Source organism: Terrapene carolina, unplaced genomic scaffold (assembly GCF_002925995.2).
Source record: "Terrapene carolina triunguis isolate 2854851 unplaced genomic scaffold, T_m_triunguis-2.0 Scaffold69, whole genome shotgun sequence".
NCBI classification, from domain to species: domain Eukaryota; kingdom Metazoa; phylum Chordata; order Testudines; family Emydidae; genus Terrapene; species Terrapene triunguis.
The window spans coordinates 38,617,692-38,635,303 of NW_020664420.1; the positions used below are offsets into that span (position 1 = coordinate 38,617,692).

Here is a 17,612-nt window from a genome sequence, read left to right on the forward strand (position 1 = left end):
AAAAAGTTATATATTTAATGAACAAACCGTACTTTATCATCAACCCTTTGAGATCTTGATCTTCACCTTCCTGTAACTCATATTTGCTGGTCAAAGAGAGTGAAATCTCTGTCTTTGCAAGCTGACTCAATGTGTTTTCCTTGTTAGGATCATTGGGATCAACAGCTCCTTCCCCTGTAGGAAAAAATATGGCTCTTATTCTGCCAGTTCACTGACATGTGACAAGAACTGGAGCATGAACCAGAATCCTGGGAAACATGTTAAAGGAAACAGAAAACTATTCAAAGATCTATCCACATGTACTATATGTAGACAAATAACTTTTTTTTATGGCTGAAGAAAAATTTTGAATTAAACACAATCAATACCTTCCCTCCATTTAGAAACAGGAAAATTGTAGTATTTTGTATTTTCTGAAAATATCCAATAGAAGTTACCTATCTATATATCTAGGCAAAGATTTTTGAAATACTAAAACCTGTTATTTTTGCCACCTTAAATCAGATTTTTCTTTCAAGACAGTTATCCAGATAGGGCTCAAATATATGTGTTTCTTTACCAAAGAAGTTGTGCAGTTATTTAACTTCCATAATCAGGAAAAAAATTAAAATAATAAAAATAGAACTGTGGTAGGGTAATCATTACTGATAGGTTTCAGAGTAGCAGCCGTGTTAGTCTGTATCCGCAAAAAGAACAGGAGTACTTGTGGCACCTTAGAGACTAACAAATCTGTTAGTCTCTAAGGTGCCACAAGCACTCCTGTTCTCATTACTGATAGTGTTCCTATTATTAACTTGTTTCTGAGGCACCCAAAATATGCTAGACATTTTCTAAACAAAGGTGGTGTGATCCCTGCACTAATATTAATAGTTCTATTCATCTTCTTCTAGCCTTAGTCCCATCTATGTTGGGTCAGCTCTTTGTGTCCTTCTCCATTCCAGTCTGCCTTGAGGCAGTTCCTTGGAAACTCCACAGATGATCAAACCTTTTTATATAGCATCCATCCATCTAGCATCCCAACCCTTTTCTTATCCTCCATTTTTAAGTTGAACACCCTGTTTCCTGTATATTCTTCTGATCTTCTTTTCATGTGATCAAACCATCTAAGCCTGGATTCCCTCAGCTTTCCTATAATTGGTCTCACCGTCACACTTCCCCTAATGTGTTTGTTCTGATAGTCCATCCTTGTAACTCCAAGCAACAATTTTAACATTTTAATTTCCATCGTATTCAAGATCCGCTCCTATCTCTTCTTTGGTGCTGAGCATTCAGAGCTATACAAAAAGCACAGGCCTAATAATTACTGTACAGATCTTTGCCTATCAAATAGAAAAGTTTCTCGTAACTCCTACTGCATATCACTTCACTCACTTCTCTCCATGTAGTCCATGACGTTCCTATTCTGCTTTGTCACTGAGTTCACCATTACCCTGTACTATTGAAGCTAGGAACTAGAACTTCTATACCTTTGCTAGTGGCTGGCCCCCCAGACTTACAGTCTCATTGCCTTCCTGAAAGTTATCATTGAATCTACAGACTTTCTGCTGATTTTCATGCCATTTGTTTCAAGTATGCACTTACATCTCACTAAATTTTCCACTTCCTCTCTGCTCTCTCCCACAAGCACATCATCTGCAAAAAGCATGCATCAGCATGTCACTCTGCATGTTTTCTGTAACAGCATCAAGCACCATGGTGAACAAAAAGAGGCTTGGTGCAGAGTCTCAATGCACTCTGACTCTTAACTGAAATGGTTCAATTACTTCACATGACTTTTTAACTGTGGTAGCAGCACCCGCATACATGTCCTGGATGAGTCTAATAGCTTTCAGATATCTGTTTCATCCTCTTAAACAACTATATGACTTTTTTCAGAACATGCTCTTAAGCCTTCTCAAGACCTCTTTTCTCTATTTTTCCACTAGCAATCATAATGTAAAGATAGCATCCATCATTGATTTGTCTGGCACAAATCCAAACTCATTGTTACTGACTTACTTCTCTTCATAGCCTCTTATCAATAATCAGACTGAATTTGCTTTTAGAAAATTTTCCAGTATGTTCATTGGTGTATCACATCCTTTGCCTGTTTCACTATTCTATAGAGGACTACTTCTCAAAATTAAAGTCGGTCTACTTTTATGGAAATTTGGTTTGCACAGCCCCTTCCATACATTCAGTCAGGTTATTTAAATATGTGATAGTACTCTATTCAATTACAGAGAGCTAGATGTTTCTGCTGAAATTGTTGATGTTGGAGAGTTAAATGATATCATTATGCTCCAGAATAAATACCCATTGTGAGTAGTTCATACCTCTCAGAGCTACTGTGGACTCTGGGAGACAGCTCTCCTTTGATTCTCATTTTAGAATATCTTTTCAGTTATAATAGCTGAAAAAATCATTTTAGGAAAAAGTCTTAAGTTCTGCAGACACTGAAGAGGCCAAACAAGTACCCCCCCCCATATACCAGTTTAGGGCCAGTCCCTGGATTACTATCACGAACAGACCAAAGGGGGCGGGGGGAGGGGAGGGGAAAGACAGAGAGAAAGAGAAAACTTACCAAGGAAAGACTCTACATCAGGAACAGCCCTTAGCCCCTCCAGCAATTCATTCAGTAGGTCATTCTGCTCAGGAGCAATGGCATCCTGGTGTTCTAACAGCAGCTATAAACAAGTGCAAACAAAATGATTATCAGCGAAACCACTGAAATACTCCATTTCTCCAAATGGTGCGATAGACTCACAAATAGAATGCTCAAAATAAAGTCTTCAGAGCCACAGTGGACTTACAACATGAATAAGGACTATGGAGGACTGAAGGAAAGAAAGTGCTTGCTTACAGGCTGTGGTTTCAAGACTGATAGTTCTATTTCCCAGTCTGATGGTTGGCTCACCCTTGGATCAATATTAGAATGCAAGCAAATATACACAAACCGAAGGGAGTGAGTCCTCAAAATATTAACACACATGGGGAAAAGCTCCAATTTAGCAGCTGCTTAAAACGATTAACAAAACATCACCGCTAAACAGAACCAGAACTGGCACTTCACTTGACAGTCTCAGAGACCAAGGAATAAGGCCTCTGATCAGCACGACACTTAAGCATATGCTGAAGTGCTTTGTTGGATCAGGACCTTAATGGACAAGGGGACTGAACTGTCTTCCTTCATAATGGTGACCTCATCATAGCAGGGTTTATTCACATCATGCTATGCAGAATGAGGAGGCTCACGCTGCTGTTGTCCTTTTTTTTGCTGTATTTTTTTTTAAATATAGGATTTCCTACTCCTGTGGTATCAATTTGCTACTTTTCCAATATGCTCCTATTGCCAGTATCAGTGATTTTCTTGGCACCAAGATAACAGGAAGTACAAACTCTATTAATAATACAACTTGTATTGCAGCTGTGCACACCTCCAAGGAGGAATAGTTCCGCTGTCCATAAAAAGCCTCTGAGAACAAACTTGTATATGCTGCATTATAAAAAAACACGAATGGTATGGGCCTGAAGAATGAGTTTCCTGTAATTAGACTGCTTGTTTCTGTACCTATCACTAGCATTTACTTCAGGAAGCAAGTGGCACTGTGCAGAGTTTGATAACAGTTTGTGATTGCTAGTTCCCAAGGTCTGTTTTCCACATAAACAGGATTCTTACTATGGAAGTCTGTTTTAAGGTTATGGTGCCCATGGCCACCAGTTTAAATTGAATTTAAATACAAGTGGAGTAAAACATATGCTATATTTACAGATTTCAGAACTCTGATAGTTTAGAGAGTGAAAAGCCTATACAAATCAAAAGCTGTGTTCTCTGAAATATAGAGGCAGCTAAAAAACTTCATATCCGGGAAATCAAAGGCACATTAAAAGATTCTAGGGGAGACATTCAAAGACACAAATAGCAGTTTGGTGCATAACATTTTGTTTTTGAAAATTTCCCTCAGTCTCATCTACATGAGTGCCCTGGCATTATATTTTATATAGTGTATGCTGTGCATGTATACATGTGTACACCGAAATTGCAAATTTAAGACATACAGAAATTTAGGATCTTTAGATATAAAGCTGCCTTGTTTCAAGTCTTAACTACTTCCTCCATACACATATGAACTACACGAAATCTTGGAAGAAAAGACTGTCCCCTTTGACTAGTGTTCTACCGCATGACAAGTAATTTATATCAAAAGTGTTCAGTTAATCCTGATGAAGTACAGAACACACTAAACCAGATTACACACAAAGTGACAAATGAGAGGTTCCCCATCATCATTTGCACCATCTGAGATTCAGCTTCTAAGTCACAAACTTGACAATAGCATAGCAGGAGTTGAATATCATGCTGGACACCTAAATGAAACAAGTTAAGTGTTGACAAACAGATAGGAAATGAAACAAATACATCCTCAATTCAAACTTGAAGTAGCAGTTGTCTTTAATCTAGCAAACACTATGTTTCCTGGTAGGCTTAGCCATTAGTTCTTGCATGAGTAAGGCTAATTTTTAACTCACTGTCTTGGGAGTGAAGTATTCCATATTTTTAAAAGAATATCCATGATTTAACATTTCTGGGTTTTGCACGTTAGTGGATGACTGGTAGTATACTAGCTGTGGAAGGACCATATGGTATACATCTAAATTATGTCCTAGTGAATCACACTATAAACTGCAGTTTCTGCATTTCATCTGTTCCTTATCCAGAATAAACATACTTGCAGGATACCACTGCCCTCTAAATCACACTCTTACATCTGCTTCCAGCCAAACACATGATGGAATACCAAAGTCATAAAATGTACAAGATTTTACTTTATCTCAAAGTCACACTAACTCTTAAAAGAACAACAAGTCCCCTTTCTTACCAAGAGGAAGTTTGTAATTCAAATAAACTACGAATGGTTCATGACTACTATATGCCAATAAGAAGTTCTGCATTTTTTTTTCCTTTTCAGTTAAATGCTCTGAAAGAAAAAAATACTTTACATTTTATTGTCAGATTCTTATTTTGGTTAACACTTTGTTTCCAAACTATTGTCTCTACCATTCCCATTGGGGCTAATGGGGTAGAAATGCAATTCTCTCCTGCACCACACAGTACAAGTTACAATAAATGTTAAGAAAAGTTTGGTTCTAAGGTTATTCCATACACTTGGACATTGAGATGATCTTCTACTTGGACAAGAGACTATCAGAAAGGAAGAGTAAAGGAATTCCTTCATGGCATTTTAGGAAAGCCAATACAGAACACCACAGTTATTCTGTGATTTTATGGAAAAATTACTCATTTCCCAAAAAGTGATTTGAGAAATTTCCCACGAACAGATTAAACAGTAGTTGTTTAGCTAGTTTCTTTCCATTTACTTACTGAATGGGTATTGATGATTTCTTCAATGGAGATGTATATGACAGGTTTGCTGAGGGTTACCATATCAGAGTACTCATCAATATTGAATTTCTCCTCTGGCTCAGGAGTATCACATGCTGTCTGAAAAAAATTCCTAAGAAAGTAGTAAGATGAGAAAGATAGGTTAAATAATTATACAATAAGAAAAACATGTTTTAGCTAACTGTAGAGAATTGGAATAAGCTTCTTGTTTGAAATGCAAGCTATATGAATATTCTGCTACAATCTATTAAAGCTGCATAGGAATGCCAGGGTACAAATCGTAAGCAGCATATCACAATGTAAATAGGAGTACTTAAACGTTACCTGTCCCTAGAGAGACCAGCAGGTTTATTTCTTCAAAATAAGTTTTTTCCCCTTTCAGCTACAAAGTTGTAAGCAAGATTTATTTGGCACCTTTTTAAAGATGTTCTGAGGGATCTAGTCTAGAATCTGGATTAAAAATAATCCTCCAGAAGATATAAAGGAAAGATGCTTTGCATCAATGGTTACACTCATTGTATGAAGGCAGCTCATAAGATTGTCAAAGTTTAGGAGCAGTAATTAAATCTCATGCACACTAATACAGGCTGTCTGAATGATACAGGGCAGTCAGAGGTGTTTAAATTTAACATATTTAAAGTCCCTGCATCGCTCCACTGCAATGTTTAACTGTTTGGTGCCCAGGAACACTGTGCAAAATAGAAGGATATCTGGCAAGATTATGGGATTGTTACAGTGTAAGAATACTAGGGGAAAATACACAAAAGGTGTTAACACGAAGTGTTACTATAACTATACCACTATCTATATCTAGACAGACAGAAGCCATCCAGTGTTTCAGAAGCAGGAATCAGTTTCTCAGCATTTTTATTGATAACTAAGAAAGGTATTGCAGAGATAATGGAAAAATCTCTCATCTCACACTTCGTAACAGAGCAGATGCTAACCCTCTCAGGTTAGCATCTTCCTTGGAGACATATTATCAATTTTCAGCAAAAAGTTAATTTAATGAGATATCGATTCTTCTTTTTGTAAAGTTCAGAGCCAAATTAAACACAACAAGCAGGTCTTCCTCCTCTTTGTTTTTGTTATTAATTAATAAAATGACTAAACTGCTTTAGTATCCTTGCTCATGTATGGCCTCTAAATGAAGGTTATAAGAGTAGTCCTCATTAAAAAGATGTTTTCTTTTTCATATAGAAGAGACCCTTCTAAAAGGAATAATTAATGTACATTTGAAATGTTCTGCTGTCTCATGATAATTCTATGATCATAACCACTCAAAAAAGCTACAAGGTAAAGAGCATAAATTTCAAACAACTTCCTTGCAACACAGAAGGTCTGGATTTTCCCGAGAAACTTTTTAGCAAAATATTTAAATTGTCACTTCCTACAATTGTTTCTCTCAGCTGAGATGGCTAAAGTTAAAAAAAAAAAAAAAATTAAAAAAAAAAAGACAGCTCTTCCTGGCTGGGAAATAGTTTACATTTACAGAGGCGTAATCTTAGCCACCAGACTGAAAAACGATCAGCTGTTCTGCTTACTTAAAGCAAGCATTAGTGTGTGTTATACAATGAAATGCTCCATTAGACTCACATACTTAATTTTGTATTAAAAATTCCTATTTGGATGATTGAATACTGCTGAGCAATACTAAAATTACTTGCTAAACAATAGAACTGAACTGGAAATACAGCACGTTATTTTCCCATTACAGAATAAGGCAGAGCGATTTCTATATGAAGGATTATTCATTGAATTATAGTCAGGTAAATAGAGTAGGTCTACCTTATCCACCCCCAAACAGTTTACATTGAATAAACATTTGCATGAGGTTTTCACACCTGAACTTCTGATACGTCTGCGACAGGTAAGTATTCATAGATGAAAGATGCGCACTCTCTCCTTCAAAGAGTTTGTTAGAAGCAGCGTGCTGAAGGACTTTCGCCACACACCCTAAATTCCTCCTCTGGTCAGAGTGTATCTGGCCTCCAGCTGTCATGTCAATTATATCAAAACCATCAGGAGCAACAATGGCCGGGTTCATGTAGCGATAGTATAGGAGGTTTCCAACAATCTATAGGAGAAATACTTTGAGAATTTTTTTCTTCCCTGATGTACACTTTATTATATTACATTCTTAGAAAGCCCACCAAAAACTACACATGTCCTGGTTTAGATTCTAAGAAATCATTAACTAAGAGGTGGTAGACAGCAATCTGTGAAAACAACTTCTGACATAAGTATTATCTAGTTAGCTAACTGGAAAAGTCTAGTGATCCCACAGAGATAAAAAAAAGATGTTATTTAGTAACGGGCACTTACACCAGGAGTATATTTATAACAACTGGTTTTAAAAAACAAAAACAAACCAACCCCTCCCCCCCCACCAAACAGGAAAAGAGTGCCATCTCCCTCCAAGATTTCTCATTTCATCAGAATTTTGGCCAGGTCTAATTTTTAAAAATCACATTTTTAAAAAAATGTTTAAATATCTGAAATTTTGGATGCATATGTCAAGTTATAATAAATCCTATTCTCATTCAAATAAGTTTTCCATTACTATCCTGTTTCAGCTGAATCAGAAATACTGAGGATAGACATTTGTAAAATTTGTACTTTCTATCCAACCTAAAAGCAGGAAGTGCAGAGAGAATTTTTTTTTAAAGTTTACATATTATTTAACTTCAAAAATAAGAGGTTCCATTCTCTTTGAGCTGGCTGTAATCTTTATCCCAAACTTCTAGCCCATCCCAAATATTTTAAGTAGAGTTTTTTTGTTTGTTTTGTTTTTTTTAAAAGTGGCCTGATAAATTCTACGTTTATCATTAGAACTGGGCAGGAAAGTTTTCCTGTCCTGTGAATATTTGGGAATTCAGAAGATTTGCCCATTCAGCACTGTGATGAAACTGAGAACTTTTGCAGTTTTTTTGAGGAAAAAACCTGGATGGGCAGTAGAGAGACCAACCAGGCCCAAACCAGTCAATGACCCAAGGATCAGGGCACTCACATGGGATGTGAGAAATCTGGATTCATGTTCATACTCTGCCCAATCTGGAACAGGGACTTGAACCAGGGTCTCCCAAAACCCAGGTGAATGGCTTGGACACTGGGCTATTGGTTGGTTTTCAGAAACTGCCTCTTCTGTTATATTAGAGTACCAGGTACTAAGCTGACCCAAGAATTGAATTCCTGTGGGTGAGAAGTGAAGGACTCCTGACATCTGGTACTTACTTCCTTTGCTAGTTTGCCATAGCCCATGCCTCATCACTCAATGGAATGTTTGGCTTTTGAATTTAAGGGTTTTCAAATGATGAGCTGTGCTGGTCAGCCGGCAGGGTAGAGATGCCTTGTGGTGGAATCAGTTCACTACCCATTTAAGGGTAGTTGTCAGAGAAGTTTTAAAATGATGTAAATTTATAGTGATCCCCAGGCACTGTGGTGATGGGCACCAAAAAAATTCTTGTAAACAGTGTTTATTGTAAACAATATTAGCTGTATTGTTTATTATTACATAAAAGCAGAATAAACTTTGCTGCGGAGATTAAAATTCTCAAAATGGCTCCAGACAAGAATTGTAACACAAAAATAATGTCTTTTGAAGGATACTAAAAAAATCCTCAAAGTAATTCTGGATCCATTACAATTCAATTTTTTAAAACGCAACAGATATTGGCAACTGTACTGAGATGCAAATATATTTAATTAAAGCAAGATGTAAGCCCTGTAGTTATGTGGCAGGCACATAGAATGACTTCACATTGCCTTCTGCAGAATACAATGGTTCTGACAGATTAAGGGAAGGGCACTGTGCCAGGAACATTCTGCATCACTTGACAGCACACATGCTCCAGTCTAGACAAATGTCAGATTCCCACAACATTTATAAGCATCTTAAACAAGTGTAGTGGATGGATTAATTCACCGTTTGCTCTTATAACTCTGCCCAATTGTATTTATAGTATTAAAAAAAACATTTGAAGTAATTTCACCTTAGAATTAAAATTGAAAAACCAGAGTAATATTCTTCATGGAAGATAAGTATTGAAACAAAATCATGCAATCAAATATTCCTAGCTTCCTACAAAGTACCACCGAGCTGATTTTCAATGGTGCTGGCCCATTGACTTCTATAAGTGCTACAGATGCTCGGCAACATTGGAAAATATAGTCAAGGCAGGCCATATTAACACATGGAATTCCTTTCATCTTCACCCCCAGAAGTTTCTGTAAATACAAGTATCAGAGGGGTAGCCGTGTTAGTCTGGATCTGTAAAAAGCAACAGAGAGTCCTGTGGCACCTTTAAGAGTAACAGATGTATTGGAGCATAAGCTTTCATGGGTGAATACCCACTTCGTCAGATGCATGTCATGCGTCTGACGAAGTGGGTATTCACCCACGAAAGCTTATGCTCCAATGCATCTGTTAGTCTTAAAGGTGCCACAGGACTCTGTTGCTTTTGTAAATACAAGTGTTAACAATTCTGTAGAAAGCTTATATGCAATAAATCTTGCTTTTGGCATAAGCAGAAAGAACAAGCTGCTGACAGATCACCTCACAAATCTACCTTTAATAGTTCATCTTCTGTTGCATCTGGGAATTTCTCATGGAGCGAGTTCTTCAGAACTTTGGCTATATACCTCATTCCATAACTACATATAGAACAGATGAAAAAGGAAAATAATGGAAAGACTTAGATGAAACAAACAAATCATTCCATTCAATCAAGATACTGCATTTTCACAGACTAACCATTTACACACAAAACAAGATGATAATGAAAAAAAAAATAAGGATTTACATTAGATGCTCACTAGGTTTTATATCATATTTTGAATATGTGATATGGAGGAACTGTTCCCTCTGTTGGAGAATTGCTATTATAAAGACATGTACCGCAGATAATATCAAGGCAGTACAGATGGCTGTTTATACTGAATCCTGCATCAAATGTTATTGTACAAATGAACTGAATTTATGGGACTTGTAATTTGGCACTTACGGCATCATACTGAGCGATGAGAATATGGACACAAGGACTTTATCAGTTACTGTTCTCAAGCTTTGAATGGAGGACTCCAGTCTATTTACCACTTCCGGATGTTCTAATGCTTGTTCAGTTGTTACATCGTATGGCAATTTACTGCAAACGCAAGAGAGGTATTTACTGGGCTAAAGTAAACTGTGTACTATGAAATTACAAACAACATTCATTAAAAACTAAGTTTGTTTAATGCTATACAGTCTCAGCTACTTATTTCATGTATATTTCAGAGAACACATAAAATCAAGTGACTTAATAAAAAAGAATTCATTTGAAGAATTGGTTTTAACAGAAACAAAAACCCCACCAATATTATCAGTTCATTTTTTTAAAATGGAGAAAAAAAAAAAACCCACCACCAAAAACAAAAAAAACCCCATGGAAGTGATATGAACTGTCCTCTTCCAGATACAAAGAGGAAAACATCTACAGTAACTCCTCACTTAACCTTGTAGTTGTGTTCCTGAAAAATGCGACTTTATGCGAAACAATGTAAAGCGAATCCAATTTCCCCATAAGAATCAATGTAAAAGGGGGTGTGGGGGTTAGATTCCAGAGAAATTTTTTTCGCCAGACAAAAGACATTATATACACATACAGTATAAGTTTTAAAGAATTTTAAACAAACAGTTTAATATTGTAACATCAATGAATAATTGTGAAGCTTGGTTGAGGTGGGTGGAATATTTCCCAGGGAATGCCTTGCTGCTAAATGATGAACTAGCCATCGGCTGAGCCCTCAAGGGATAATACGCTATTGTTAATGTAGCCTCACACTCTACAAGGCAGCACGGACTGAGGCAGGAGGGAGGAAACATAACAGATGCAGGGCAGTAGCTGCAAACTCTTCCCTGCAAAAACTGAACATGATGAACCCACGCTATCCAGCTGGAGCGCACCACTCCCTCCTCCTGACAGCACATGCACGGCTGCACAGGTGCTGACTTTCCAAAGTGCTGGGGGGTACATGCATGACAGAGAGAGAAACACGGACGTGCATTGCCCCTTTAAGTACACTGACCCCACTTCAAGTACGTTGCCCTTTTAAGCAGATCAGCCACTTCAGACAGGACGCAACAGCTTCCAGCAAGCTCCTTCCTTTCTGTCCCACTCCTCCGCTGGAGAGAGGGTACAGAGGGGGGGCAGGAGCAGGGGCACATCCTGATATCAGCACCCCTCTCCCCCGCCAAGCAGGAAGCTCCAGGGAGTAGCTCCAAGGCCAGGAGCAGCACGGCAGTGGGGGGGAGGGACAGCTGAACTGCTGCTGGGCAGCTGCCGAGCCACATACCTTACTGGGAATTTAGGGGAGCTGATGGGGGGGGGGAGCTGCCACCCCCCGATTCTAATCCCCATAAGGAGGGGCTGCTCTTCCAGAGAATCCTGCAAACAGTGGACAAAGCAGGCAGCTGACAAACGATGTTATATGGGAGCATTGCGCAACTTTAAATGAGCTTGTTCCCTAATAGATCAGCAACTTAACAACAAAACAACGTTAACCCGGGACAACGTTAAGTGAGGAGTTACTGTATTATTATTCTAGTGTGAGGGTTCTTGTGTATTAGCTTGTGTGCTGAGAGGAAGGATAGTCCAGAGGTTAGGGCTTGGGAGACCAGGTTCAGTTCCCTGCTCAGTCACAGAGTTCCCTTGTGACCTTGGGCAAGTCAGCCTCTCTGTGCCTCAGTTCCCCATGTGTAAAATCCTCACAGGGGTGTTGTGAGGTGCTCATATATTAAAGTGATGGGGTACTTAAGATAGAGAAGTGTTATAAGCTAGTCTGTCATTGGGGTTCCAATCCTTCAGTCAGAACTGCAAGCACTGGCTCTCTGCGCCATTGCAAAGCTCCGTTGAAGTCAATGAGGTTCTGTAATGGTGCTGGGGTCCATGCTAGCAGATATGATTGCAGGTTCTGGGCGTAAGTTTATAAGCTACTTCATGGAGGAATCTACTATGCTATAAAATATAACAGTACTAATAAGAATTACACCTCAGCAAAAAGATACATTAAGTCTCATTATATTACAGTGAACTAGAGTATATCAAACATACACCCCAAATGCATCTTCATGGTTGCTTGTGGAAGAGAAGAAAAAGCTTCACCAAATGACAAAAGGATCTGACATGAGGAATCACTCAAATATTAACAGAATGAAGATGAACTATTCTATTTTCTCACTTACCTGGCCTCTCCAGTCTGCATTTCCAACTGGTTTACCCATGCCTTGTACACTTCCACGGGGCTGGTGTTGATGAGGAGGGATTTGTCATCCATGATTTCCTTCACCACTGGGGCCAACAGCTGACGCAGCGTGTTCTGTCCACGAGCACCTCGATTAAAGCTGACAACCATCTTAATGACAGTAGGGTTTCCAGTGACTATATCCTGTATCTGGTCTACTTTGGAACTGCATTAAAAACAAAACAGTCCTTAACTGCACTGTAACCAATTTTCAGTTGTTTTTTTTTTTAATATACAATTTTGAAAGGTTAGAAAAATTGCCAAGTTCCTAACTGGTTCTGTACTGATTAAAAATCAATGTAACCCTCCAATTTATGGATTTTAATATCAAAATAGAAATAGCTTTTATAGATAAATCACCAATCCATGAAACGTAATAAACATTAAAATGTAGAAGTGGCCCCTGACATAATGACTGACAGGAATTCATAATAATTCCAATTAGTACCTGATTTACCGTATATACTCGATCATAAGCCGCTTCGTTTATAAGCCGACCCCCCCAAGATGGCTGAGTAAAAATGGAATTTTTTTATGACCCATTCATAAGCCGACCCTATAATTCAGGGGTCAGCAAACTTTGGCTCCCAGGCCATCAGGATAAGCCACTGGTGAGCTGAGACGGTTTGTTTCCCTCGATCGTCCACAGGCATAGAGGTAAACCTAAGTAAAGAAAGTGTTCCAGCCCGCCAGCGGCTTACCCTGACGGGCCGGGACAGCAACTGGTGGGGAAATTTGGGATGGGGAGGAGAAGCTGGGGGTCAGGGGTGTAACCCCTGTGACCACCCCCCATATGACCCCACCCCTAGCACAGGACCCCCAGACTCTCCCCATCCCATCCTTTTCCATCTTAGCTGGGGCAGGCAAGGGGAGGATGTCTCTGGCATGGCCGCAGCCTGCTCCGGCGGGCGGCGCGGCCGCAGCCTGCTCCGGCCGGCAGGGCCGGGCGGCGCGGCCGCAGCCTCGGAGTTGCAGCTGCTTTGGAGGCTGTGGGGAGAGCAGCGTGGCCAGAAGCAGACACACTGGCTCTGCCTCTTCCCTTCTGGCTCTGCTGCCTTTCCTTGCTCCCTCTGTTGTGGGGAGGGGCTGTGTCCCACCTCTCCCTTTCTATACCTGTTCATAAGCCGACCACCTTCTCTGATGCTTCCCTTTTTTACTAAAAAATTCGGCTTATGAACGAGTATATACGGTAGGTCCAGTTCTGGGAACAGTTTAAGCACATGCCTTCAGTGTTTTGCTAATATGGGTCTTATTGATTACAATCTATCACAGGATGATCCCTCTGCTTATGACACATTTACAAATTACAATTGTGAAGAAAAATAAAAGCTCTGAAACTCAACTGCATATTCAAACAAAAATCAGGAACAAAGAAGCCAAAATAGTTGTACTTTTAGTACATGTAAGTATTTACCTTCAAGATTACGCAAAAATCTAAGATTATGCAGACTTTGCTTCTCTACCAGAGAGAGACAGCCTCCCTGAATCTAAGGTATAAAACATTTATAACCTTCTCAGTCAATTTATTATTAAGTCCCACTGATATAAGACTTTAATTTCCCCACTGACAAAAATATGATTCGACATCAAATGAAAAGCAAGTTTAAGAATGCAGTTCAAAGAAAATTTCAAAGTCTAACAGATAGGATATCTTCAGAGGAATGGGGGGTTCTAGTCAATGTACATACTTTATCTCCTCTTCTAGAGCAGTTTTAAAGAGCTTGAGAAGCAGGTATTCTTCTCGCTGATTGGAAGCATAGTTGTACAGAGTAAAAATGACTGTATCCATGAACTTTGTTGACTTGTTCTGAGGCATCTGGAAAATCAGCTTAGCCAGATACATGGGATTAGTCTAGGAAAGAAACATTATGGAGGGTGATTTGTATATTGCTAAAATGCTAAGTTTTCCCATTACCTGCACAAGCCATAAGGAGTCTGCTCACCTTTGAATGGACACGTATAGCTTTCATTAACACTAATGAAAATTATGTTTGCATGGTTAAGGCTATACCTTCTCAAAGCTGTCACTATTAAAAGCTTCACATTTACACTTTTGGCCTAATTTTAATGCAGCATTCACTATATTGAGCATTAGGCTATTGTAATACTAAACCTGGGGAATAATGTGAATGCCACAGTGGTACACCTCTACCCCGATATAACACTGTCCTTGGGAGCAAAAAAACTTACCGCATTATAGGTGAAACCGCATTATATCGAACTTGCTTTGATCCGCCGGAGTGCGCAGCCCTCCCCCCCCCGGAGCACTGCTTTACTGTGTTATATCCGAATTCGTGTTATATCGGGTCGCGTTATATCGGGGTAGAGGTGTAGTTGTTACTTGCAAATGACAATTGTAAGTATTTTAATGACTACCTCCCTAAGTTCTGTACTCTATGCACTACCTCCACAAATGGAAAGCCAAGTGAAGCCAGTACTAAATATTTATCACTAGTCCTTATTATGATACAAGGTTTTTTTTTAAAAAAACATAACCTACCTGAAATATACATTTACAGTAGGACCTCAGAGTTAAACACCTCGGGAATGGAAGTTGCAGTTGCAATCAAAACATTGCAGTTGTTCTTTCAAAAATTTTCAAAGGTGTATTAAATCAATGTTCAGTTGTAACTTTACCACGAAGAAAAATGCTGCTTCCCCCCCCCCCCTTTTTTTTTTTTTTTTTTTTTTTAAAGTAGTTCACATTTAACACAGTGCCGTACTGTATTTGCTTTTTTTTTTGGTCTCTGCTGCTGCCTGATTGTGTACTTCTGGTTCCAAATGAGGTGTGTGGTTGACTGGTCAGTTTATAACTCTGGTGTTCTTAACTTTGAGGATCTATTGTAGGTAATTCGAACATTCACATGTCCATGTCTGCTAAATTTTCGCTGTATGTAATGTGCTAATAATACGTAAATGATGTCTACATTGATGTCACTTAGAATAAAAGGTACACAAGTTTTACTTTACAAGGTTATCGGATTTTAGAAATCTTAAATCTGATTTTTTGGGACATCCATACTTTGATATTGCCATTTCACCATCAAAAAGGTGTTTATCCCCTAAACTTAACTTCCTTTGAGTTAAAAATACACGGGAGGAGGGGGAGGGGAAAGAGGGGAGGAGAGCCATACACTCCTCCCCTCCCCCACAAACGAAATTGAGGGAGGGAAACAATCTTTCCCTGGACAAATAAGTCTTCTAAAGAAACTTACCCAAATTCAGACCGATAGAGGACAAATACACAAAAATAGACACATTACATAATAAAATGTCAATCATGCAGTAGCTTTTTTCCCCTACACACAATACACACAAAGTAATTTCAGTATTTTTAAACTTGAAAGATAATGTGGAAGAAAATGATTTTTCCTGCTCAGATTTGAACTATGCATCCAAACTGACTTGACAGGACGGAGGTGGAGGGAGAAAAGGAAGAGACATAAAACCAAGCAGGCTCATACTACTGCAGACAGTTGCAAGCCTAAAAGAGTTGGGAATTTAAAATAATTTCAAGGAAGGGAACAGCAACGAATTATCTCTTGCACAATTTAAGGCCAATAGAGCTGTTTTCTATTAGGGAAACAAATTTAAACTATACAGTATTAATTGTCTAGCCCGTTTAAAATCAATCATCCAGCGAACGAAACTTGCTGACTGTGCTCAGCTGTGGTCTGTAGTAACTGTATTTACTGTACACTACATCTGCAAAGAAATCTCTCCTCATTGTCATTAGAACAAGAAATGAACACACTTTAAAGTTTTGCTTAACACAAGCCATTTGGGGGCAAATTAATCCCCACATTAGGACTTACCTGCAAAAGGTAAAACAGGTGTTGATAGGATTCCAGCTGTTTTCTCCTCTCTTTGCTCAAGCCTTTGATGCCCTGTTTGTCACCTGTCACCATCTCTTCCACCTGATTTTTGCTTTTTTTGTTTAGCTTCTTGCTGTGCAAGACCACATCCTACAGACACAAATGGGCCATTATATATAGTCACACAGAAATATAAAGCAATATGGTACACTGCCATCTCTCAACCATCTTAAATAGGATGTTTCTACATTGGTCTATTTATTAAAAGATTTTAATATCAACCCCTTTTTATATTTAGATCCAATATAGCACATTAACTAGACAATATTGTTCATCACTACATCACTTTACTCATGATGAGAGTTTTATTTAGATTTATAAAAAGGCAAAACATCAAGCTCTGAGTGCCATCTTACATCAGTTAAAATTCACAATAAAAACGTATTGGACTGTCTAAACACACAGTCCCTACCCTTAACTCCCATGCTCAATCAAACCTGGCTCCAAAACATAAGTTCTGGCATGCCAATAACAACCCAGTGTAATCTTATCATCGCATCCCCTTCCCAAACAGTGGGAAAAATTTACTGATGGATAGAATTTCAGTGTGGACTAAATGATAATTGTCAGGGTACCTCAAGCTCACATACAGGCTTTTTGACAACTAACAAGAGCAAACTCTTTACAATGAGTTTTAAAATTGGAAGTCAGATTTGTTCTATTGTTAGAAAGCTGCTTAAAAGCCACAAAGAATGACCTCATGCTTTTGGGTATTACTGCTGCCCATGTCTATCATAATAAAAACACCTGGTATTCAGTGAGATGTGAAGTAACATGGTACCAGGAACTATACAACTCCTACTTTTGCTCCCCATTGAGCCACTGATACTTTAAGAAAAGCTAACTGGCGGGCAATAAAGTCGAAGAATAGAAAGAAGCGACCGTGTGCCATTAACTATTCCAAAAAACAGCAGTCCTCAATGATTTGAGACCATTCCTAGGTCAATTGTCACCAAAAGCTCTTTCTACAGTACAGCTACTTCTTACATAGGTTGTATTGACTGTGGTTCTTCTTGGCATACACTAAACAAGAAAAAAGGCAACTGCTTCACTCCCCAGGAACATCCTAACTG

General features: G+C 38.7%; 1 protein-coding gene across 2 annotated transcripts in view; it reads right to left on the reverse strand.

The window, feature by feature from the left end:
* Nucleotides 1–17,612, reverse strand: part of IQGAP2 (IQ motif containing GTPase activating protein 2) — a 230,985-nt gene that overhangs the window by 24,955 nt on the left and 188,418 nt on the right. For both annotated transcript variants that reach the window (XM_024194115.2, XM_024194113.2), the window contains 9 exons: nt 16,480–16,629; nt 14,353–14,516; nt 12,606–12,830; nt 10,387–10,527; nt 9,952–10,036; nt 7,228–7,460; nt 5,363–5,495; nt 2,564–2,666; nt 33–174 (listed from right to left, as the gene is read on the reverse strand). In XM_024194115.2, coding sequence (XP_024049883.1) covers nt 33–174; nt 2,564–2,666; nt 5,363–5,495; nt 7,228–7,460; nt 9,952–10,036; nt 10,387–10,527; nt 12,606–12,830; nt 14,353–14,516; nt 16,480–16,629 — 1,376 coding nt within the window. The remainder of the gene's footprint in view (nt 1–32; nt 175–2,563; nt 2,667–5,362; nt 5,496–7,227; nt 7,461–9,951; nt 10,037–10,386; nt 10,528–12,605; nt 12,831–14,352; nt 14,517–16,479; nt 16,630–17,612) is intronic.